At 39.7% G+C, this 26494-nt stretch overlaps 1 protein-coding gene across 1 annotated transcript in view; it reads left to right on the forward strand.

Annotated features, from left to right (window-relative positions):
• The window catches only part of REXO1 (RNA exonuclease 1 homolog), a 99853-nt gene that overhangs the window by 42051 nt on the left and 31308 nt on the right, over window positions 1-26494 (forward strand). The window contains exons 2-5 of the mRNA XM_044672150.1: window positions 2822-4668; window positions 14921-15022; window positions 16817-17039; window positions 24208-24368. Coding sequence (XP_044528085.1) covers window positions 2822-4668; window positions 14921-15022; window positions 16817-17039; window positions 24208-24368 — 2333 coding nt within the window. The remainder of the gene's footprint in view (window positions 1-2821; window positions 4669-14920; window positions 15023-16816; window positions 17040-24207; window positions 24369-26494) is intronic.

Raw genomic sequence — 26494 nt, forward strand, 5'->3', positions numbered from 1 at the left:
TGTGTTACCAAGAAAATGCTCAGGCACAGTGGTAGAGAAAGTTCCTCACCATGCTTCTTCTACACAGATGAAATCACAGATCTAGTCAAAACCATAAAAAATATTTCACAATTTCAGTCCTATTTGAGTAAATGGATCTGGGCTGTTCTTGAACAACAGACACAGGTTTTTTACTGGGCCTATATGCGAAGCCTGTCTGGATTCTTAGGACTGTCAGTGTTTTCATTTATCTGGCATAACCTTTGAAAACTCAGGGACTTCTCCATACCATAGTGAGGAAGCAAAAGGGGCTTTAGAGGAAGATTATATGAAAATCACAGAAAATGTCCGGTAACCAAAGAAGGATTAAAACAGACCAAAAACCATTTGAGAGAAATTATTTATTACCTGTTGAAGTTATTGCCCTTTATGTTTTTCTATTTCTTTTCACTCTTCCATTGTGAACTTGGCTTCATAGAAGAACAAGCAATCCCCTACCTTTGGAATGCTTACAATACAGATTCTAGAATCAGAATATGAGTCTTGACCAAAGAACTTCTAGCCCAGCCTGTTGGTACCCCATGCTCTCTTCTTGTACCAGTTGATAGTAACAAACATTCCTTGTGATACAGGCAGTACTGAACCTTTGATTCAAATCCCAGTTATAATTTGAATCTCTGTGCCGTACATCATTTACCAGACACCATCAGAGAAGGCAGTGTTCCATTGAAGTGAATATTCCAGATAACCAAAGCTGACCAGTTATAAGGGCTGAACTGCCTACTTCAGTGCTTTCTCATATTGAAGACATGAATGTGATTTGACTTTGGGAGCTGCATGAAGTGACGGAAGGAGCACTGGATTTGGAATCAGAGGGCCTGGGCTCACATCCTGATTTTGTCACTTAATGCATATGTGATCTTTGACAAGTTAGGTCACCTCTCTTGGCTTCATCTTCAAAGTGGAGTTGGACTAACTGGACTTGAGTCTTTCTTGGTCAGAATATGAACCTATGAGTCTTTTCTTAGGAATACTAGGTCATCTTTTTGAACAATTGTGTTGGACTTTAAACAGCTCTGATGACATGCATGGGGACTATTAACCCCTACATTCAAGGACAGTAGACCTTGCTTTGAGAAAGTGGTTTGAGTTCAGGTGTTATGTCAGCTCTCATTGGTGATTTATCAGACTATATCATAGCTTCCATAACCCTCTTCTGCTTTGAAATTAACTACTTATTTTCTGGGGATAGGGAGAACCAAGCACTTTTAAATTGTAAGTCACTGAGCCCTAAGTAAGGGGTCTTCTGTTAATAAGCTTTGTGGACTTTTCTGCAATCCATTTTGGTTCCTAAGAGACCTTTTTTGCTTCATTCTTGGCTTTGACTAAACTTTCTAATCATTAATTGCTGGGAAAACCACTACTGGTTACAGGAGATGTTTCTCTTTTGAACACTTTTGGTAACATATACATATCATTTACTTTACTGAACTACTACAATCTGTTAGATTGGGATTTTTAAAAATTCCCATTTATAATTTAAATCTTTGTAGGGTACTTCATTTACAATTTTTATGTCTTAGTTTATTGGTAATATTTTATTCTAAACTTGGTACCCCTCAATAAAAACATTCAAATTCATAGGGGAAAATTCCTGTTAAGAAGCCATAGACTACAAATTATTTACAACTTCTCAAATATATGTTAATCTGAAAAGAGTAACAAAAGCCTCTTATTTTCCCTTCTGATTTTTCCTTTGTAGTTTTTCATTTGATATTTTAATTTTAGTCATAATGTATTTTTTTAAAACCCTTATCTTCCATCTTAGAATCAGTATTGTTTATTGATTCCAAGGTAGAAGAATGGTAAGGGCTAGGCAATAGGAGTTAAGTGACTTGCCCACCAGGGTCACACAGCATAGTATATGTGTTCTTATTCTTCATTCACTCCATTACTTCATGGAAGTTTTTTCCATATTTCTTTGTGTTCTTCAAATTTGCTATCTAAGCTTATGACACATTATTGCATTACATTGTTATGTTATAATTTAATGTCACTTTTCATTTGCTAGATATATGGGTTTTTTCTCTTTTTTTTTTTTTTTTTTGAGAAAGGGGGTTAAGCCTTTAATGAATAGACTTTGATATCAATTTTGACTTCTCTTTTTCTTTTTTTTTAAACCCTTAACTTCTGTGTATTGACTCCAAGGTGGAAGAGTGGTAAGGGTGGGCAATGGGGGTCAAGTGACTTGCCCAGGATCACATAGCTGGGAAGTGTCTGAGGCTGGATTTGAACCTAGGACCTCGCGTCTCTAGGCCTGACTCTCAATCCACTGAGCTACCCAGCTGCTCTTTCTTTTCTATTGTATGTAAAGCTGCAATGAACATCTAGGTTTTTTGTTCCTTAAAATTATTTTTTAAACCGCCAACCCCACCCCCTCCTAACCCAAACTGCTCACGGCAATTTTTGTTTTACCAATCTAAAACTACATGTCTCTTTTTGAATTTTAAGTTCATTACCTCTCTGACAGGAAGTGTGTGGCATGCTTTACTGTCTGTCCTCTGGACTGTTAGCATCAGGCAGAAATCTAAAGTATTTCAAAGTTTTCTTTGTAATATCACTATGTAAGTTGTTCTAGTTCTGTACATTTTACGATGTATCAGTTCATAGAGGAGTTCTAAGTTCTCTCTTAAAACTAAAACAGCATAGATATTGTCATGTCTTACGATTTTCTTCTTCTTAATCTCAATTTTAGTAGTTATAGCAATGAAATAAAAACATACATTTTTTGTAGTCTATAAAAACATGAGTATTTATTGTTTCCCTCCCCACTTTCTTTCAGAACTTGGCTATGACCCATATAACCCTGACCTTCCGAAGCCTTCAGTTGGGACTGAACATGGCTCCCTGGGAGATGTCCCAGAACCCAGCTCTGGCATCTTGGAGCTGGAGTTAGTCAACCAGGCCATTGAAGCTGTCCGGAATGAAGTGGAACGAGAGGAAAAGAAGTACAAGGAGCTGCTAGAAACAACCAAGGAGTATGGCACCACAGAGACCTCACTTGTTTCACAAAGCCCTACTGGAGCTGGGGTGCCTAACCCAGACTCCTTTGCCACATCCTTAGAATATAATCCAGGTAGCTACAATCTATTAAATAACAACACAGACTATAACCCTACCCCTTTGGCTGCTGCTAATAAATGTAACAAATATACTTTGGATTCTTTGGAGAAATCCAAGGCTAAAGGTAACTCTCTGGAATATGTTCCAAAGTCTGTGATCCAGCCCAAAAAATATAGCCGTGCTATTCCCAACAGCAAATATGTGATTGACAATTCCAAGCCATCTACAGATTTGGAATATGACCCCCTTTCAAATTACTCAGCCAGGCTTTTAAATAAGGGCAGTCCAAAGGACCAGAGGGGGATCAAAAGGAGAAGGGACTCTCACCAAGATGACTCCTATACTCCTTCACTCAAGAAACACTGCGATGTTTTTAGCAATTATGAAACAGATGCTAGATTTTCTGACTCAGAAGATGAGGAGCCCAGCTCAGAAAACCAGCCAAGTCCTGCCAGCCCCACAAAAGCCAGAACCAATTCAGAGAGTCAATCCAGCAGTGGGTCCTCCCCTGCCAAAGGAAAGCCTCTGGAACCTGAGGAAAGTAGTTTGAGGGAGACAAAGGAGATTGCTGTGCAGTATGACATGGGGGATATCCAGCGCCGACAGAGTCCCATCGGAAAATCCCAACCAGAGAAGGGTGGAAAAGGAAGCAAGCACTCTTTAGAAGGGAAGGAGAAAGAGGCAGGAGGGGACCCAAAGCATAAAGGCAACCCAAAAGAGTCCAGAGCCCAGAAAAGAAAATCACATGATCAAAAGAGTTCTGGTCATCAGGAAGTGGAAAGTCAGAGAGAAAAAAGCAAATCATTTGAAAAAGACAAAGGGAAGAACAAGGACAAAACAAAAGGGAAATTAGGGGAGAAAAATCATAGAGAGAAGAAACTCACTAAGGTCAAAAGTGATGTACACATGAGTAAGGTGGAGAAGTCCAAGTTAGAAAAGCAAGAGGTGGCCAGGAAAGAGAAGTTACCATCTGCCATGTTAGTGGCCAGCTCAGGGAAAAGGAAGAGTGATGGCCTTAGTAAGAAACCTAGCTCAGGGAAGCTGGGGAACCATAAAAAGGAGTCTAAGCTGAAGCCAATAGATCCTCCCAATGGGAAAAACATGTCCAGTAGCAATAAGCTGAAAGACAAGAAAGGAAGCAAAACCTTCTCCTCAGGTAAGCTGAGAGACAAGAAATCTTCTTCTCTAGATGAAGGAAGATCCCAGGGGTCCCCAAAGCCTAAGAAGAGGACGTTGAGCCATATCGACCTCTTTGGAGATGAGAGTGGGGATGAAGGGGAAGGAACATGCCCAGTTCTTCCTGCCACCCTTCCAAGTTTAAGCTCAGACTCAGACTCAGAAGATGGAAGCTGCAGCCCCCTTAATGAGAGCAAGGGACCAAAGCACCTCCGGGGTGCCCAGCTCTCTACCTCTTCTTCCTCATCTTCTGTGGCCTCTGATGACATCGACTATTCTGTCCTGGAAAAGGAATTGGATTACGATTCAGACCCAATGGAGGAATGTCTTCGGATTTTTAATGAATCTACAGATGTGAAGACTGAAGACAAAGGGAGGCTCAACAAACAGGTAGCAATCATTTTGCTTTTAGCTCTAGGGGCTGCACTTAATACTCAATGATTTGTTTCTTTGACAGTGTGCGGAAGCAGATTTTTGAAACTTGACAGGTAGGCTATCCAGATGCATCATCAGTCATTACTTTGCTCTGTGAGGTCATAGAAACATAGAACTTGAAGGGATTAAGCTAGTCCAATCCTCTCATTTTCCAGCTGGGGAAACTGAGGTCCAGAAGAGGGGAAAGGAAGGGACTTGCCAGAGGCCACCCAGGGAGTCGGGCATTAAGATTCAGGGCTCTTGCATTGTCATTCCATTACTTTTTCCACTATAGTTCACAGTGAAATTTGATGGGAGGAGTTTTCTTTTTGTGGAGAATAAGCTGCCCCCTGGCCTAGCTTTCCCTTTGGTCATTATCCTCATCTTCATTCTCATTCTCAGTTCCTCCCCCGGAGCTAAGTAGAAGGGAGCCTGTTGTAGTTGTCTGTTCATTTACATGGGATATAGTGGAAAGAGACCTTGGAGACAGGAGACCTGTATTTAGAGCCTGGCTTCTACATTTGCTATGCAAATCACTTAGCTTTTTTGAGCCTCAGTTTCCTCTTTTGTAAAATAGGATAACAATCCTTTCACTACCAGTGTTACAGAGAAGGAGAAAGGGTGTGTTTTTCAACCTTTAAAGCATTTCAGAAATTTAAGTTGCTGTTATAATGTTCGTATAAGAAGCATTTACTGCTTTCTTCCTGTGTGAAAAGTTCTATGCTGGGGTATTTAAGAAGAGAATACAGAGGGGGCAGCTGGGTAGCTCAGTGGAATGAGAGTCAGGCCTAGAGACAGGAGGTCCTAGGTTCAAACCCGGCCTCAGACACTTCCCAGCTGTGTGACCCTGGGCAAGTCACTTGACCCCCATTGCCCACCCTTACCAATCTTCCACCTATGAGACAATACACCGAAGTACAAGGGTTTAAAAAAAATTAAAAAAAAAAAAAAAAAAGAATACAGAAGACCTAGTCTCTGTCTTCCAGGAATATAGTTCTGTTTGGGGATATAACATACAGGAAACAGGTAACTGTGCTAGAGAAAATTCAGAGTAGAATAGATATGGGCTTTCAGAGTTCAGAAAAATGAATGAGATCTGGGGGCCTCCAAAGGGCAGGAAAGGCAGCTGGGAGGATATAAAGGGCTTGAGCTTGGCCTCTGATAGGTTAGGAAGATTAGGGGATAGAAGAGGGAAAACGTATTAAAGTTAGAGGATGCAAGGGAGAGAGGAGAGGCCAGCAGCATGATCAGAGACTTAGCTAGGGAGTCAAGCAATCAATTAATGAGCATACATTATATGTATATAATATATAACTGCATAACTACACTGACCTAGGAAAACCAGCATAGGACATGCAAAAAAGTATAAGACATGTTCCCTTTTCTCATGTAGTGAACAGGGGAAAAAGAAGACAGATTTGAAAAAGATCACTAATATTAGACAGCATCTGAGAGATTCTGAAATGTCAGATATTTTAAAAATTGTTTTTAATCCTTACCTTCTGTCTTTAGAATCAATATTAAGTATCAATTCTGTGGAAGAACAGTTAGGACTAGTCAATTAGGAATAAGTGACTTGCCCAGGGTCACACAGGAAGGAAGTGTCTGAGGCCAGAATTGAAACCAGGACTTCCTATTTCCAGATCTGGTTCTCTATCCATTGAGCTACCTAACTGCCCTGAAATGGTTAAATGTTCTAATGAGAGAAATAATCCTCAATCAATATTTCAACAAACTTTTTTAGCCACCTGTTAGAGTGGAATCCTGTTTCACTATTCATGTGTGCCCATTTTAACCTTTCTGTGCCTCAGTTTCCTTATCTATAAAGCAGGGATGCTTACACTTTCCTGAACTATCTCACTGGATAATTGTGAAGAGAGGACTTTGTAAACCTCAAATCTGTATGATACAGATCTATTTTATAGGTATATATAAACCTATAAACTTTAAATATGTACAAATATAAATGTTACTTTATTATTATTAGGCACTCTGGTAGACTATAGGGGCCAGGACTAGAGCAATATTAACTTGAAGGTAGATGAAATCAAGCTGAGGATCAGGGGCTCCCTTCTCCGGTGCCAAATTATCCTTCTGGGGCACACATAATTCCCACTGATTCAGTCCCAGTCTCTGAACCAGTCTTTCATTGGCTGGGAGGATGTGTCAGAGCCAATGATTTCTGTCTCTGGAGTCTGATGTTGTTAAGTGTGGAGACAGGGAAGGGATAGTGGGGAGTAATTGTCTTGGAGCTGGGGAGCTGCAGTTTCTAAAACGGGGAGAAAGAAGAAAAAGTACTGAATGTGGGATCCAAAGATTATCTCCCCAAGGTTGCCCCTAGGGTCAGGAATGATCTATAACTGCTCACAGGAAAATGCCCCCACAGAAGATGTGCAGGTACAGGATGTCTATATCCCAGCTCTCCACTTTTATACCAAACAGCTCCTGCCTGAAGAAGCCACTTGTATGATGGAAAGAGCTCTGGGTTTGGAGTTTCAGAGCTGGGAGAAACTGCCCAGGTTGTTGATCTCAAGTCCTTCTTTTTGTAGAGGAGGCCCAGTGGTCTTTCCAGAGGCAATGATAACAGGATTTGATCCTAGGCCTCAGATTCCACACACATACAGCACTCTGCACTTGTACCACTGTGTCACAAAACCTGGGCTAATATATCTGTTTTGTTGCTTAAACCCAGTTGTAATCATGGGGAAATAGTTTCATCTTTGTGAACTTATAAAATGCAAGGGTCGGACTAGATGGTCTCTAAGACTCCTTCTGGATCATGCTTCAAAGTTAGAAGGTGCTGTTTAAGAACACCCCAGGAAGGTAAGGTAATACAGGAACTATTGACCCCATTTGATGGATGAGGAGATTCAAGCTCATAATGGGAGGATATTTACTCAAGGGACAATCAGGGTATTGGTAATGGGCTGAGACATAACTACAGATCTTCTGAGGACATGTTTGATGTTCTCTTCTCTCCTCTCCCCTGCTTCTACTCTGTAGCTAGCTTGAATCGATTCCATTGGTTGTTGCTGTTGTTCAGTCAGACCCTGGGCACCATAGCATATCAATACTATCCATGGGATTTTCTTGGTAAGGATCCTGTTTGCCATTTTCTTCTTTAGTGGATTGAGGCAAACAGAGGTTAAGTGACTTGCCCAAGGTCACACAACTAGTGTATGTGTCTGAGGCCATATCTGAACTCAAGTATTTTCCAACTTCAGGCCCAGGAATGCTCTGTCCACTGAGCCCCCTAGCCGCCTCCAAGGCAAACAGAAGTTAAGGGACTTGCCCAAGGTCATATAGCTAGGTAGTGTCTGAAGCTGGATTTGGACTCAACTGAATCTTCTGACACCAGCCAGTGCCACCAGCTGCCTAGTGACTCATATTGCCTACTGGTTCATATATCAGTAGCCCTATTCTTTGAAACAGTTCTGTGAGTAGTTGATCCCTGTTTTTCAGGATGAGATTATGGGGGGGTGTCAGAGAAAGAAAAGTGTCTTTGCCTTAATTTTGATACTAGTAAGTAGAAGAGCCTTATGTGTCCTCATATTGCTGTATTCCAGGGTTTGGGACACAGAATGGGAGAGGGGAAGAATGATAGGAAGTATCTAGTTCACTCATTTCAGTTTACAGGGAAGGAAATAGAGTCCTTGAGAAGTGACATGACATTACCAGGGTTAGTCACCTAGTAAATGCCAGAGTGAGTTTGGAATCTAGGCCTTTTGCTTGGTAAGTTCTGGGCCTTTCCTCCTCTCCTCCTTTCCCCTCCCGAAAAGATTTAGGTTTGAATTCTTGACACTTAAGAGCTGTGACTGAGAGTTGCTTAAGCTCTCTAGGTCCAAGTTTCCTCATTTATAAAATGTGGATAGCACTTTCAACTACCCATCTCTCAAGACAATTTTAGAGAAAGTCATAGAAGGACTCTCCAACCATTGCCCTCTCCAAAGCCCCTCAGAGAGCCCCCTCAATTTTCTCTTGCATTATCACCTCTGATCATTTTAATTTAATTTTTCCAGTTTAGTGAGAGTAGTGCTAGTGGGGAAAACTTCATAATTCCAGGGACACCCTCCACTCTAGGGTTCTACAGGCCAGATGTATCTAAGTATTCTTTGCTTTGTGTCACAGCTGTCCACTGAACAACTGTGCCTATCATATTTATGTCTCAAGAATTTCATTGTAATTTCTGGAAGGAATGTTGGCCCTGAGGAAGAATAAGAATTATGCTGAAGAAATTATGACCTTTAAAAAATGTATGCTTTTAAAAGAAAAAGTATCAGTTTTCTGCCAACAGAAATCCTAATATATCCTTCTTGTTCTGATTGACTTCCCTTAGTTTATTCACATTAGGAAATGTAAGCAAATGTTTCTTTTACAATGAAATAAAACAAGGAGGGGATTGCTGGAGTTTACTAAGTGAAACTGAAAAGTTGGGAACTAGACTAGTAGTATTCCGGGCTTGGACATTCTATATTCTGAGGTTCCTTTTTTCTTTCCTATGTTGTCAAAATCTGGCATTATATGTAATGTTCCACATCTGTCTCTCCCCTTACTGCTTCTGCTTCTACAGAGGTGTAGGAGAAAGTGGCTTCTTTGAGGTTCCTTTCAGCCTAAACATTCTGTGTGCCACATTCTTCCAATTTCCTGACACATTTTAAATTCTAAGAGCCCTTCCTCTCTGATATCCTCTGTATGTTCTAAGGGCCTTCTCAGCTTGGACATTCTATGGTAGTACAGTAGATAAGAATTTTGGATTTGTTCAAATATTGGCTTAGACACTCACTAGCTGTATAATGTCTTAACCTCAGTTTCTTTCTCTATAAAAATGAGGAAAGCAACATCTATTTCATAGGGTTGTTGCCAGGATCAAGTAAGATAATGTAAGTAAAGCACTTTGAAAACTTTAAAGGGCTATGTAAATGTTAGAGAGAGGGAGAGAAAGAGAGAGAGAGAGACAGACAGACAGACAGCAGACAAACAGACAGACACCTGGGCCTGCGATTTATTTCATTGGTATAGGAAACTTATGGGTGGTCCTTAACCTCTCTACAATTTAGAATCTAGCCTGGAGTTTTTTTTTTTTTTTTTGTTTTGTTTTTTTAAAACCCTTGTACTTCGGTGTATTGTCTCATAGGTGGAAGAGTGGTAAGGGTGGGCAATGGGGGTCAAGTGACTTGCCCAGGGTCACACAGCTGGAAAGTGTCTGAGGCCGGGTTTGAACCTAGGACCTTCTGTCTCTAGGCCTGACTCTCACTCCACTGAGCTACCCAGCTGCCCCCAAGCCTGGAGTTTTAAAGATAGTGCCAGAAGCAGAATTTGAAACCAAGGCTTCTTGGCTTCAATACCAGCTCTTTATCTACTATGAATGATTCACTACCTCTTTGTCTATTTTTGTCTATCGGTTAGTATATTATTACTATGTTAATATATAATAAGGGTCCTCATAGTGCTGAAATTGTTTTTTTTCTTTTAGTTTAATTTTTTCAGTGAACAAAAATATATTATCTCAACTCCCTCTGGGAGAAAAAAAGCAAAAAATCAAACAAAAGTCTTGTAACAAATATGGATAGTTAAGTAAAATTAGTTCCTACATTGACTCTATCCAAAAAATGTCTTATTCTTTACCTTTTCAGGAGGAATAGGCTCAGTCTATTTCATTGGTTCTCTGGAATCATTAGCAACTAGACAGTCACCTTCATCTTTTTTTTTTGTTTGTTTCATTTACCTTTTTTTTTTTGCTTTTGTCTTGCCTTATCTTTTCTTTTTCCTTGATTTCTTCTAGCAAGTTTTAATTTTTCAATAGCTTTCTTTCTCTGGATTGAAATTTCAGCTTAGGTTGGTATCCTTCATTTTTTCCTTTATACATTCTCTATAATTTTTTCTCCTTAATTCTCTTTGGCTCTTCCCCTCTCTCCCCGAACCTTACAAATCCTTTCAAATCACCTTCCCAGTTTCTTTCTTATTGAGATTATTTCTTTTTCCTTCTTTCATAACTTTCTCCCAAAGAAGCTGGCAGTAAGTAGGGAAGGGTTCTTTCAGGTTGAAAGTGCAGCCTAGGTTGGTGTCATCTTTTCCTTATATTTTCTCAAACTTCTCTCAGCTCTCTCTGCCCCACCCCTTAGTCTCTTCAAAGCACCATCACCATGTCTTTCTTATGAGGCTTATTTCTTTTCCTTCTATAACTTTTCCTTAAAAGAACCTGGCAGTAGAGAAGGGAAAGGAAGGAAAGGGAATAAGCATATGCCAAGCACTATACTAGGTGCTTTACAAATATGATCTCATTTGTGCCTTCAAATAACTTTGTGAGGTAGGTACTGTTATGACCTCCATTTTACAGCTGAGGAAACTGAGGCAGGCAGGTTTGTCTGACTCACATAGCTAGTCATTATATGAAGCCATATTTAAGCTCAGATTTTCCTGATTCCACTATACCTTGAGAATGCCTGGATAATACTAAAATAGCTTAATTTTTTGAAGCAGGATCCTAAATCCATAATTGTTTTTGCTTACAATTCCTGTGACTAAGCTCCCCTAGCTTACTTTGGTCTGGTTGGCATCTTCTTTCTGGATCTTCCCACCTATGTAGTGCCTTTCATATGTTAACATCTTTTCTCTTATCTGTCTCACCTGGTTAACACTTTGAAAAGAAGGAGCTAATTTTCTCCTCTCCTTTGAAACTCTTTGGTGTCCTAGTCCTACTTATATTTGTTTAATCTGATCAATCAATCCAAAAAGGATTTAGTAAGTGCTGACTAAGCTGTAGGTCCTGGACTGAAGGCTCAGGATACAAAGGCAAAAACTGTGTTCTTGACCTTAAGGAGCTCACTTTCTAATGGAAGAAGACCATATGTAAATAATTTTGTACATATGGGATTACCTCCCTTCTTCTCTGTATTTACCTTGTTTGTAAATAGTTGTGTCCATACACAGAGCCAGTGGGATTACCTCTCTTTTCTCCAGTTTATATACACATAGATATGTATATAGTCCACATATACACACCTTGTTTTTATTTACCTGTTGTCTTCCTCCTTATAATGTATGCTTCTTGAGGACAGGCTCTGTGTTTTTTCCTTTCTTTTTATCCCCAGCTCTTAGCATTGCTCCTTATCATTAACTGATAAATCAATTAATAAATGCTTATGTTGATTGTTAGGCTGAGACTTAATGAAAGCCAGGAAGCTGGGTGAAAGGGGGTGGAGAAAGCAGCAGATAGTGTCTTTGGGGAAGAATATCAAGTAAACCAGTATCGTTCTGGCTTTTTTGACCCTCAGGTCCTCTTGACTCCTTCTATTCCAGTGTTCTTTCTCCTCGTTCATTTTTCTCCTTGCCTCCTCTCAAATTTTCCCCACCTCAGGTGTGTCCTCTCCCTCTGTGCTATTTTATCCTGGGCCCTCTTCTCATTCTCTGGAGCAGCTAGATGGTGAAGTGGATAAAGTGCTAGGCCAAGAAGGACTTGAGTTCAAATCTGGCCTCACACAGTTATGCATATGACCCTGGGCAAGTCACTTAACCCTGTTTGCCTCAGTTTCTTCATCTGTAAAATGAGTCTGTGATTAAAAATGACTAAACTACAATTATTTCTACCTCTTTGCGATCTTATCAGCATCTATGGATTCACTTTTCTCTATGCAAATGATTCTCAGATCTGTTTTTCAAGCTCTGACATTTCTCTGGTCCTTTAGTCTCATACCCCCAACTTCATATTAGGATGTCTTGGTTTGATAAACATCTGTTATTATTAAAAATGAGGATGGCCGCCGATCAAAAGGAAGAATAGTATTTTAATAAAAGCCATGCTGATAGAGATAAACTGACCACGTGCCTATAAGAAAAAACCTATTCTAACCTCACCTCAGCCATTTACCTTCCTCTCTCCTCCAGCTCAGGTAACTGAAGAGGAAGCTCCAAGTCACTTGCCCCTCATTTCAAACAGTCCCTCACTTTGAATACGTCATCCAAAACCGGAAACCCATGAAACCCGTTGGACCACGGGAAATGTAGTTTTAAGGACCCCCACAGGTCCACAGAAGTTTGTCAAACACTATATTGAGGTTCAATCCTTCCAAATAGAACCCCAGGTGATTTTAACTAACACATCTAAAATTCTACAGGTCCAAAATTAAATTAATTATCTTGCCCCTCAAACCCGCCCCACCTTTCCTATTACTTTTTTTTTTTTAACTCCTTCTATATTTTTTAGAATCAGTACTGTGTATTAGTTCCAAGGCAGAAGAGAGGAAAGGGCTAGGCTATGAGGGCTAAGAGACTTGCTCAGGGTCACATAGCTAGGAGATGTCAGAGGCCAGATTTGAACCCAGGTGTCCCCCCACTCCCCTCAATCCACTGAGCCACACCCCCTCTGTTTAAAGCCCTTTCCTCTCTTTCTTGTTTTCTTTCCTCTCTTTACTCCTTCACATACTTACTCTGTGATCTAGTACCACTGGCCTCCTGGCTTCTCCTAGAATAAGACACTCCCATCTGATTTTGCATTTTCATAGGTTGTCCCTCATGCCTGGAATTTTCTTTCCTCATCTCTGCCTCCTTGCTTTTCTGAAGACTCACATAAATCCTTGGGCAAGAAGTCTTTTTCAGTCTTCCTTAATCTTCATGCCTTCCCTCTAAGGTATTTGTAGGTTGTCTGCTGTGCTAGATGTGAGCTCATTGAGGGTAGGGACCATCTTTTTGTTTGTGTATTTGTTTTATAGCCTTAGCAGAGTGCCTGGTACACACACAATGAGTATGTTTACTATTTGTGTTGAAGAGACTTGAACTCTCTGGACTTGATCTCTGAACTTCAGAACTTTCTCTTTAGCTTGAATCCTACTCTACTTCTACTCCTCCTACTCAGTTTCTACTATTGAATCCTGAAGTGGCTTCATTGTCCATTGATCCTAAGGAAGAGGGATTAGATTTGTTCTACTTGATCACAAAGACAGAACTGGGAACAGTGGGGACAGGTAGGAGAGGGGTAGATCCAAGTCATTTTAAGGAATGAGGAACACTTCCTAACACTGTTGCCTAAAAATAGAATGAATCATCTCAGCAGGAGTATGACTTAAGTCATAGAATCACAGCTTTCAGCTTTGGAAGGCACTCCAGAGGCCCTCTTGAGTTCATCTTAGACACCAGGATTCCTCTCTACCACCAATTGTCCCATCTTTTGCCTTTAAGCTCTCTTAAAGTGACACAAAACTTCTCATTCTAAGATATGTCTGTTGCTGGCCCTAAATACATACTATACCTAATTGTTCTCTGGACATGGCTCCCCTATGTGTATTGTCTCCACCTGTTAGAATGTAAGCTCCTTGAGGTCTGGGACTGTCTTTTTTTGTATTTTGTAGCATGGCACATAATTTAGTCTGTTTTCTGCTTATTAAATGTTTTTCATTTTCCAAATATGCCCCAGAGCATTTTTTGAAAGAAGAATTTGGAAGAAAAGAAGAGAAAAAAACATATGCAGTAGTATTGGATAGCAAACATGAATATTTCTTCCTTGGTTCCATTTTAAGATGCCACAAAGGAAGTGAGTTAGTAATATACCTAATACAGAATTAAAAGCACTGGGCTGGGGCTCAGAAGACTTGAGTTCTAATTGGAATTCTCTCTCTCTTAGAGTCTCAGTTTCCTCAAATATAAAAACGAGGGTGTTTAAATCAGTGACTTTCTATTCCATTTTTGACTTTCTATATTCTGAGGGCCCCCTTAGCTTCAGCCTTCTATTTCCCTCCTTCCCTTCCCTTCCCTTCCCTTCCCTTCCCTTCCCTTCCCTTCCCTTCCCTTCCCTTCCCTTCCCTTCCCTTCCCTTCCCTTCCCTTCCCTTCCCTTCCCTTCCTTCCTTCCTCCTTCTCTCCTTCCCCTTAACTTCCGTCTTAGGATCAATACTGTGTATTGGTTCCAAGGCAGAAGAGTAGTAAGTAAGAGTTCCAAGGCAGAAGCAGTAAAGACTAGGCAATGGGGGTAAAGTGACTTGCCCAGCTTCCACAGCTAGGAAATGTCTGCGGCCAGATTTGAACCTAGGACCTCCTGTCTCTAGCCTGGCTCTCAATCCACCGAACCACCTAGCTGCCCCTCATCCTTCTATTTGTACAGTCACTTCCAGTGCTGATAGACTGTGTTCTCTGTAATATTGTTCCTTCTAGCTTTATTCTAAAGTCCAGTCCTAGCCCTTCCCTTCAGTTATACCTAAGTGAATCTCTTAGGAAACTTGACTCTTTTTGTGTTCCAGCCATCCAAGGAAGAGAAGATTGAGGGAAAGTCAGAGGACAGCTTGACTACACTGTTTCCAGGCCAGAAGAGGAGGATTTCCCATCTCTCCAAGCAAGGAAATGTAAGGACCTGTGCCTCAAATTAGGCATGTCAGCATTGGGGTTGGGGAAAGAAGGGAAGTAAATGCAGAGTACTTTGGGGTGTGGAAAGGTGTCCCTTTAGAAAGTCCTTTCTCTGTAAACAGCTTGACAGACAGTTTTCCAGGGAGAAGGCAACAGAAGGCTTCGACTGGGCATGTCACTTAAATTATTTGTCCTGTCTCTTCATTTATAAAGTAAGAGAAGGTAATATTGTGCCGCTTACGCCTCAGAACCCCAGAGGGCAAAGAGACCTCCAAGTCTTCTTAGGCCAACTTGTCTTTCAATAGAAGGGGGAGACTAAGGCATCTAGTTTGGCTCTTTTTACAGATTCATCAGTAAGCAAGTATTAAATACCTATTAAGTGCCAGGTACTAGGTTAATTAAGCACTGAATAAAAGGAAACAAGTTCTGTCTGAGAGGACCTAGGACTACTAGAGGTCATATAGGTTATCAAGTATCAGAGTTGGGATTTAGAGTTACGTCTTTTGTCTTTAAATCTAGGGCCTTTTCCTTTTCCGCTCCTAAGCCATTGTTATTGTTTAAATTAGGGATGAGAATGTTTTTCCAAAGTATTGTACTATTCTCTTTCATCCTTCTCTACCATCTCTTTTTTTCCTTTGATATCAAGGTTTATTAAACCAAAATATAATTAATTATTTATTTAATCACTTTTGAATAAGCAAGTATTTACTAAGTGCTTCTGCTAACTACTAAGTTATACATACAGCATTTGCCCTCAAAGAATTACATTCATTTAAAAAACTGTTTTTAACTCTTTCCTTCTGTTGGTTCCAAGGCAGAAGAGCAGTAAGGGATAGGCAATGGGTGCTAAATGACTTGTCCAGGGTCACACAACAAGGAAGTATTTGAGGTGAGATTTTAACTCAGTATCTCTCATCTCTAGTTCGGACTCTCAATCCACTGAGCCCCATAATTACATTCATGAATAGCAACATGATACAGCAGAAAGAATTTTGTATGTAAATAAACTAAGGGAAATCTCCATTCTGGCCCTTACTAATTGCTTATGCCACTTCTCTGTGCTTCAGTGTCCTCAGCTGTGGGAATAAAAAAAGAGGGCTGGATTTGGAGACAAAAGACTTGGATTAAAATCCTGGGCCCAATACTATTGTGCAATCTTTAGCAAATCACTTTCTAGTTCTGAGCCTCAGTTTCCTCATCTGTAAAATGAGAACGTTTATCTAGGTGGACTCAAACATCCTTTCTAACCCTTCCTGAGGGCAAATCTCACCTACTTCAGGATTCTCAAAAGGATCAAATGGAGAGTATTTACTTAAATTATTCTTTAAGTCTAAAATGGGCTTGTTAAGGTGTGAACTTTCCTTTAATTGATTAACTCAAACCTCTGCTTTAAAACCTACTTCTTAGGCCTAGCCTATATAAATAAGATACCTCGTAGTTGGAATTTAGTTTCTTCTGAGACTTTGACTGTTGCTCGGTACTTTTCTTCTATCCTGTTTTAACTGTTTTTAATATGGGTCCCCTAAAATTTGCCCAAAGTCAGCATTTTTTTTTTTAAACTTAGGTCAAGAAGAAAAATTCTAAAGTGACTTGGAATGAGCTGTCTTTATTTTTCCTCGCACTCTATTTCTTACTCCTTGGGAATGGGGTATTCTATCTTCCTTGTACTTTTACCTCCTAAACTTGCTTTAGAGTGCTGTAAATTCCCTTTCAAGAGTTCAGTGCAGCTGGATAAAAGACTACCACATTTGAGGACAGTAGGATCCCCTAATACATGTTCTCTGACCCAACAGGCTGAAGTCCCAAGCAAGCCAGTCATTCGGCCCTATCGCCCTCCCACGGCTCAGGAGGCCTGCTACCGAAGGACCCAGCTTGCCCAGAGACAGGCCTCAGACATTCTGGCCTCAAGATTGGCAGCCCAGAAACATTCTGTGTCTCTGCCTGAGGAGAAGAGGAGAATTGCCCACATACCCAATCCCCGAATGGCCACAGCACTGGCAGCAGCAGCCAATTCAAGTAAGTTACTACTGTCTTCTCTTTATCTTTGTTTCCCTAACTTGTGGGAAGGAGCTTTGGAAAGTAGTACTGATATTGTTTGGGACCCTGGATTGATCCTCAGTTTCTAGTGCCAGCTCTTTTTCTAACTCGTAATTTAGTACATGACATTTTAGTCATTTAGCAAGTGACTGTTCAACAAATATTAAGTGTCTACTGAATGCCAAGCACTGTGCTAAGAGCTGGGGATTCAGAGAAAGTCAAGAGATAGTCTTTGCTCTCAAGGAGTTCACAGTCTTAATAGGGGAGACAATATGGAAGCAGGCCTGTATAAATAAGCTACATGTGTGTTAAATTGGAGATAATCAATAGAGGGAAGACTCTAGTATTGAGGAGAATCAGGAAAGGCTTCTTATAGAAGGTGAGAGTTTATCTGGAATTTGAAGGAAGGCCAGAAAGTCAGGAAGTGGAGATGAGGAGGGTGAACATTCCAGCCGTAAGGAAAAGATAGGGAAAATACCCAGAATTAGGAGATAGAGAGTGTTGTTGGAGGAACAACCAGGAGGCCAGAGTGATTGAATCCTAGGATATGTGTGTGTAGAGAGTATGATTTAAGGAGATTGGTAAAATGTGGGGGTGTAGGGTAGGTGGCAGGTTATGAAGGGCTTCAGTGTTTTATTCCCTTTTTCCCATCCATGTTTTTTAAAATCAGAATTAAAAAAATTATTTTCCCACTTTAATTTTTAGATCTAAATACTCTCTCCATCCACCATGTCCCCTACCCATTAAGAAGGCAAGAAATATGATTTAAAAAATCATGCAAAACATTTCTATATTAGACATGTTGCAGGTGAAAACGAAACAAAACTAAAATTAAAAAAAAATTAAGGTATAAAATCCATTGAATAACCATCCTCATGCTTCAGAAGTTTCAAGGCACTTCACATATTTCATCTTTGTTTTCTGTTCTTTTTTCATTGTTGAAATAGGTAATAAGTGATTGATTACTTGCTGCAGAATATTCTTTCTTTCACTAGGAGGCAGATTACTAAAAGTAATATTGTGGAACCAACTGCATGAATCTGTTAAAGGAAAGAACAAAATACGGATATTTAAAGGAAAGTTGAAATTCAGATTGTATTTTCAAACTGTGTGATCTTTAAAAGTGACAAATACCAAACCTAGAGCTCTTAATGGGTCTGGAGTTGGAACATCTGCTTGCAGACTTGATTCAGAAGCCCTAGATTATTTTAAATGCTGAATTGCTTGCTTAGTGAGTTCTGGTACCTTGAGCACACTTTTGAAGTGCAGTATTTGCTGCTGGGAAAGTTAGAGGGGAAATTGCATTCTCCATAATATGCATTCTGGGAAATACCAGGAGGAGGGCATTTTCTTTTTCTTTTTTTTTTTAAGGGACATTTTCTTAAAAATACATTGGCAGGAATAAATTGGAGAGTTCCTGGTAGATATACTGAAAAGAGCTTATTTTTATAGAGTCTTTAGAGAACTAGTGGGCATGGCTAACAGCGAATTAAAAAGAGTCATTGTCTGAAGCTATCACATAGAAAACACATAATTCCTAAGTAATACTTTTGAACAGGGTTCTTATCCTTTTGCATATGGAACCCAATATTTTAAATGCATAAATTAAAATACATATATTGCAAAAGAAACCAATTAATATTGAAAAAATATTTTTTAAAAATCATATTGATAGATCCAGCTAAAGAAGCCCAGCTGTAGCAGGCTAGTGACTTTAAAAAAATACCCATTTTAATGCTGTTAAAGTCTTCAAAAATTGTGTTAGGGGTATAACCTTGAAAAATAGTAACTTAATATGGCAGTTGCAACATGGAAACAAACTACAGTGTTCTGCAGGAGAAGCAATGTTAAATTAATAAAATGTTTCCACTTTCTTAGAAAAAAAAAGTGAAAAAATGTACTTCAATCTTAGATTACATCAGTTTTCTTTCTAGAGATGAACAACATTTTCCATTACGAGTCCTTTGGAATTGTCTTGGATTGTTATATCGATCAGAGTAGCTAAGTTTTTCCCAGTTAATCATTATTATAATATTGTTGTTACTATGTGGAAGGTTCCCTTGGTTCTGCTCACTTCACTTCATCAGTTCATTTGAGTCTTCCCAGGTTTTTCTTAAATTATCTCCATCATTCCTTACAGCACAATTTTTTTCACTTATTTATTCCCCTAATTGATGGGCATCCCTCTTAATTGCCAGTTTTTTGACCACAAAAAAGAGCTGCTAAAAATGTTCTTAAACATATGAGTCCTTTTCCTTTCTCTTTAATCTCTTTGGAGTATCTGCTTTTTGTTACTGGGCCAAAGGGTATGCACAGTTTTATAACCCTTTTGAGCATAGTTTCAAATTGTTTTCTAGAATGGTAGGACTAGTTCACTGTGTCACCAACAGTGTACGTTAGTGTACCTATTTTCCTGCATCCCCTCTAGCATTTGTCTTTTTTTTTTTTTTCTTTTATCTTGGCCAAACTTATGAGTGTGAGGTGGTACCTCTGAGTTGCTTTAACTTGTATTATCCTAATTATTAATGATTTAGGACATTGCTAAGTCCTTGTGATTTCTCACTCATCTATTCATTTTTATCATTTTATGCTTCTCTTGAGTTTTGTGTGTTTGAATGTCAGATTTTCTATTCAACTTTAAACTTTTCATTAGGAATGCTTGGAAGCCCTCTATTTTATTAAATAGCCATTTTTTAACCTGTATAAGATTATACTTAGTTTTTCTGAGTAGGTATTCTTGGTTGCAATCCTATCACCTTTTCCTTCTGGAATATCATATTTCAGGTCCTCTAAATCTTTACATAGGTAGCTGCTAAATCTTGTGTGATCCTAACTTTAACTCCATGGTATTTGAATTTATTATTTTTTTTTTTTGGAGAGGGGTGATGGTTTGAAAACTGCTTTCAATATTTTTCCTTTGACCCTAGTTACTCTGAAATTTGGCTATAATTTTCCTGAAAGTTTTCATTGTGGGACCACTTTCAGGGGGTGATTGATAAGATTCTTTCAATTTCTATTTTGTGCTATAGTTCCAAGATATTTGGACAGTTCTTTTAATTTTTCGGACTGTGATGTCTAGGCTCTTTTCCAACCATGGCTTTGTAACCCTAGGCAAATTGTTTAACCTTCATGGACTTCTTTCCCTTCCCCTCTAGAATGGAGGTGGTAATACTTCTCCATGACTCATAGGATTATTGTGGGGAGTTCTCTCCAGATATTAAAGGGCTACAGAAATGACAGTTTTGATTGTATTGATAACTGCTGTGGGCCAAGGAACATCCCATTCACAGATGGCAGCAGTGAGAAATGAAGTGAAATTATAATTTCTGATATTTCTTCAATGTTCTTTAATAATAGTTTTTCCTGTTTCTTCACAGCTTTACAGGCATTCTCATTGTATAGTTAGGAAACTGGGACTCAGAAATGAAGTGACATATATCCAGTGACCATAGATAGTAGAGCCAGGATTTAACATGAACTCATTCTTTGATTTGTTTTCAAAGATGCTGATAGTAGTTTAGCAGTCTCCCAGCCAGTTCTGTCAGAACCTTGTGATGGAACCTATCTGAGCCAGATGGCAACCTGGTCAAGGGCAATTAGGTGCTTTCTTAACTCTCCTTCTTTCTGTTGGGTACCAACTTATTGTTAGCTATTTTCCCCCATCCTTTCTAATCCCAAAATAGTTTTTCTTGATAGAGAAAACAAGCAAAGTGAAAGCTGAAAATTTCTGCCTTCTCAAGGCTATAGTTTTCTTTCCCTCCAGCATCCATCTTGTCCTTCTAGGGGGTACCTTCTAGGGGGTATTTTATTTTTTTATCCCCTTATTTCTTTTTTTTAACATTTAATAATATTTATTTTTTAGAAAAGTTAACATGGTTACATGGTTCATGCTCTTACTTTCCCCTTCACCCCCCAACCTCCCCCCACCCCCCATAGCCGATGCGCATTTCCACTGGTTTTAACATGTGTCGTTGATCAAGACCTATTTCCAAATTGTTGATAGTTGCATTGGTGTGGTAGTTTCGAGTCCACATCCCCAATCGTGTCCGCCTCAACCCATGTGTTCAAGCAGTTGTTTTTCTTCTGTGTTTCCACTCCTGCAGTTCTTCCTCTGAATGTGGGTAGCGTTCTTTTCCATAAGTCCCTCAGAATTGTCCTGGGTCATTGCATTGCTGCTAGTACAGAAGTTTATTACATTCTATTTTACCATAGTGTATCGGTCTCTGTGTACAATGTTCTTCTGGCTCTGTTCCTTTCACTCTGCATCAATTCCTGGAGGTCTTTCATTTGATTCATTTTTAAAAAGTAAATAGAATATGAAGCTCTATAGACCAATTATTGATGGAGTTGGAAGAGAATTGGAAAAAAATTTTTTTGAATGAGGTCTGTGGTTAGTATGGATACATGGACTTATCTGGAGAGTCATTTTGGCCAATTCTTTGTTATACTCAAGTATCTAAACCAGAAACAACAGGCAGAACTGTAACAAGTGGTTGGAGTTAGAGAGTCAAATTTCAGTTCAATATAAGGATTTCAAAGAGGCTATTTGTTCACTTCCTGGTCAGGGTCTTGGGAGAGAGGGTGTCGCATTGCATGGGAAGCTTGTCTAAGAAACCTCTCAAATCCCATCCAACTAGGGTAAACTTTTCTCTTTTTCCATGATGGAGGGATTTGGTGGTGAGGTGGTTAGAAAGCAGGGAATTGATGGCATGGGCAGGGCAATTTGTGCTTTGGAGAGCAGAAAATTGAACATTAAAGGAAGGAAATATGCAAATCATTGATTTCAATATATAAACGACTGGATCTTAGTAAAAGAGAATTAAATAGACCATTTAAAAGCAACTGTATTCTCCCCTATTCTATTAAGACTTTGTTAATTGGCCTTATATGAAGACAAACTTAAAGCCTTCGGCATCTAAGAAGTCTTTTCTTTTTTAGAGAAATGTGGGAGACACACATCCCAGTGCATTTTCTATAGACATTAGTCAGATTTCTTAAACAGACCTGAATCATTCATTGTTGTGACATTGAGGACACTTGATTCAATCCACACATAGGTACTGAACACTTGCATTGTGTGTGGTCCTGTGCTTCTTGGGCGGTTGCCTGCCTTTTATACTCTCTCTTCTTTGCTTTCCTTCCCTTCACTCAGCTTTGGGTATCCATGGGAGACTAGTTTTTAGTGAACTTGCAGTTCTGTCTTGATGAGGAAAAGAGTCTCTTGAGGGATGTATGTGAAAGGAAAAAACTGCCTTCCTGATGGAAATGGAAAGAAAGGGGATTTATAGGCCTAGAATGCATTCAGCAAACTTTCCCTGTTAGCATTCCCTGTTAGGTCCTGCTATAAAAATCCCAAAGTGAAGATGTCCTTATCTGCTACCCATTTGATCTTCTACTGTGGGAATGTTTTTTCTCCTCTTCAAAGAGTCTATATTCTTTACTTCTCTAGGTTGCTGGACCTTGTGAGAATATCTCATATATTCTCCTTTAGAGGAAAGCCTGGATTTTGATAGAGTTTTGCTATCTCTTCCAACTCCTCTCATTTTATTTATTGGTGGATAAACTAAAGCCCAGAGAAGAAAAGAGACTTGCCCAAAGTAATGCAATCATTGAGTTGGCCGAGACAGGATTAAAACCCACACCAACTGAATTCTCTTAGTTCAGGGCTCTTTTAAGACTCCCTATTCTGCCCTGATACTCTCCCTTAAAACATGATTCTGCATATATAGTGTTGAAAGGCCACATAGGACTTGGAATGGGTTTGAAACCTGCCTCTGTTACTATCTCTTTATCTTTGGGCAAGTCATTTCCTCTTTGTCTCTCTCCAACCTCAATTTCTTTATTTGCAAAATGAAATAATTGTACTAGAAAGTCTCAAAGGTCCCTTCCAGCTCAATTCTTTGTTATAGATTGGAAAAGCTTATTTTAATGGAACTTTTCCTCAGCTTCTTGATAGTGCCTCAGGTATTGATTGGGTGAACCAGGTGGAGGGGAGAAGCTACAGAGACAGATAAGACAAAGTTTACAGTAGTTTACAGTTCATTTGGGGGAGGAAAAAAAATAGAGCATCTCCTTCCTTGCATCTTGGATGCTAAATGAGTGGTACTGTGAGTGCTATAGGTCTTGAAAGAAGGGAGAGATGATTATAGATTATCCAGATGGAATAGATTAGGCTGTAAAGGACAGAATTAAATGGGAAACAGAGTATTCTAGGAAGTAGTAAGTGAAGCTCACCATTTTGTCCAGGGAAGAAATCCGTGTAGGGGAATAGTAGAAAATGTAGTTAAGAGGGGTAGTTGGGACTAGAGCACTGGGTTGTGGTTTAGGCTTTGTGTGGGAGGCTGGCTGCAATGGAAAGTGACAGAATGAAAGCAGTGTGGGAAGAGGAGTTAGATTCAAAAGAAGAGAATCCTGGTAGCAGTGGGATGGAGAGGCCTTGAAGGGAGGCTCCACCTTTCTAGGCTTTTTCCCCCCCTCTAAACAGCCTGCCTCCTGGTCAGGCTGCTTTTCCTCTTTGTATATATCTTGTTCTTTCAGACATCATTGACTGCTTGATGTAATCATTATTTTTGTTATAATAGTAACAACCATAAATGTTTGTTGTCCTGGTGAGATTGAGATTGCTAACCATTGGTCTATTTTCCTACCTTTGAAAACAAACCGGCACAAAGTAGTCCCTTGTCTAGGCTGCAAGGGACTATTTTATTTGTGACCTCATCAAAGGGAGTGGAAGAACATAGAGCTGGGAGCAAGTAGTCTTGTCACAATGACCAGGAGAGCAATGGCATAACCCCTGGGTCCTTTGCTAAGGAATCAAGGCCTTTTCTAACTCAGATCTAAATGCTTCAAACTGAAGGACCTGACCATGTGGCAGAGGCTATCAGAAACCTATACCTTTCATTGGACCTACAAATTGGTGACATTGCCTGATCTGACCACTGAGTATTGACTTTTTTTCTCCATGGCCTTGCCACAGAACAGATCTTAATGTCGTCATTCCAAAATCCTAGTTCAAAATCCAGACCTTTCCCTCTGTGCACCCAGATGCACATTTTGATAACATTAAATGACCGGAATTACTTGGTTCTCCGGAGCTCGGTGATGGGAATTTTGTCTTCCTACAATCATGTGCCCTGTACCCTGTCAGCCCCCACAGGTGCCAAGAAAAGTAATTCTTTGAACACCGTTCAAGTCGCAAATGGCTCTGAGCCAAACATCTCTTTGAAGTCCCGAACGATGTCTGGGATGGCTTCTAAAACGAGCACGACATCCCTGCAGAAGAGGATAGCACATATGCCCTCCCTACAGGTAATGCACATTTTCCCACATTCAATTCAATTCCGTTCAATTCAATAAACACTTATTGTGTCCATTGGGTGCCAGGCACTGGAGATATCAATACAAAACCGAAAAAGACCTTGCTGAAGCTTCAAGAGGCTTACATTCCACTGAGGAAAAATTATAAAAGTAAACTTGAGTAAAGAGATACATAGAATAATCATTATACGATGGGGTTTGAGGAGGGGCAGGGAGGCCTCTCTGCAGAAGATGCTGCTTCATCTGAGCCTTGAATTCTAGGGCAGAAATGAAGCAACTCTCTCAAGTCCAGCTAATAGACTTCAGATTTCCAGAACTTCATTGAGGCAACAGGTTGGGAGCAAAGATGCCATTGGGGAGAAGCTTTGAGATGTGTTGAAAATTCCATCAAAACAGAATAGGAAAAAAAAAGTTAGAGTTTTTCTAATCTGTCCTAAAATCTTGCATTCTCTATTTCCGCCAAAATGATCAAGTACTGTTTTATCTCTCTAGCCTTGTAAGAATCTTATCCCTGGCTTGTGAGGAGTAGGTACTCAAAAGTTTTGAATTGGCAGATAGGCCCTCACTTGCTCTTTACATTGACTCTGGGTTTTGACTAAAACATGGGCAGGGCTGGTCAGTAGATTGGTTTGGTGGGGAAAGCAGTAGGCTTGGAAATTGTAGTCTAGTGTATTTGGCAGTTCATAAAAGGTCTAGACAAAGCTGAAGATGTCTTCTGGGAGAAACAAAAAATCCGAGCCTCCTTTTGTTTTTTCTAACATTGTCATCTTCCTTTCTTTACACCTAGCCTTTTTAGGGAAGTGGAGGATTAGAACTTTCTGCTTATCCCCTGGGACCATGGAAGCTGGATAAGAATGAAAGTTTTATAGGGGCTCCCAAATTAGTTTTCATATGTTGGTTGTCCCTGTCTTATCTCTTACTTCGTAAAGTGCTTGGAGGCCTATAGATTCAGAACAAAGTACTATAAATTTGAAGGTTAAGAAGTCCCCTCGCCCCTTTTTTTTTAAAGGAATAAATCCTCTAGCTTTCTCTCCTTCCTTAGGGACTGGCAACAAATAGCCCTCTTTTCTGGATCTTTTGTCACACATTCTCAGGTGGCTTCTGTCATATTTTGTCTGGTAATATAGTTATTTGTGCCCATGCTTTCTCCTTCCTACTAAGCTTTCCCTTTGCCTACCTCTTCCTTTCTTCCTTCTCTCCCTCCTCTTCTCCTTTTTCCTTCCATATCCACTCTTTTTCCTTCCCTTTCCCCCCTTTCTCCTGTCCTCCATTTCCCACTTTCTTTTCCCCCTTCTCTTCTATTTTTTTCTTCCCTTACCCAAGTCCCTCCTTCCTTCTTTCTAGTTTAGTGGAAAATAAAGAATTTAGGTTGTATAATCTCTGGTTTTTAGGAGCTCACAGTCTGGTAGGAAGTAAAGATATTAACATAGATAAATTCACACATTCTACTATGTGCTTTGCCAGAGGCCTTGAAGCCTTGAACGAAATGCTATAAATTTGAAGGGAAGATTAACTGACAGGGCAGAAGAGGCATTTGAATTGAACTTTAAAGGATAGATTGAAAAGTTGTGAAACCATTGTTCTAACAGGGAATATTAAAGATGTTGAATTGAAAAATTCTGCTGCTAATTGTCAGTAAATATTTGTTAAGTTCTTACTGTGGACCAGGCACTGTGCTAAGGTTACAGAGAAAGCCAAAAACAGGCCCTGTCTTCAAGGAGCTACTAGACTAATGGGGGAGACAACATGAAAACAGCTATGTACAAAGTACATACATGACAAATAGGAAATACTGAGGGAAGGCACCAGAATTAAGAGTCTTAGGGGAAGACTTCTGGGAGAAAACTCACTAAACTTTCTTTTGTCCTTCTAGAGTATAAATTTAAATAGGTCAGTCATTCCAACTAAGTTTGGGGCCAAGGTTCCCACCAACATCCAACAACATTATCTTAAATGGAGATAACAATAGCACCTCCCTTTCAGGGCTGTTGAGTACCAAAGTGCTATGAGTTTGAAGAGGAAGATTGTTACTGATAGGGCAGGAAGTGGCATTTGAGTTGAGCTTTAAATGACAGATTAGAATTCAGTGGTGGGGGAAGGGGGTTGGTGGGATAGGC

Source organism: Gracilinanus agilis, chromosome 1, assembly GCF_016433145.1.
Source record: "Gracilinanus agilis isolate LMUSP501 chromosome 1, AgileGrace, whole genome shotgun sequence".
NCBI classification, from domain to species: Eukaryota; Metazoa; Chordata; class Mammalia; order Didelphimorphia; family Didelphidae; genus Gracilinanus; species Gracilinanus agilis.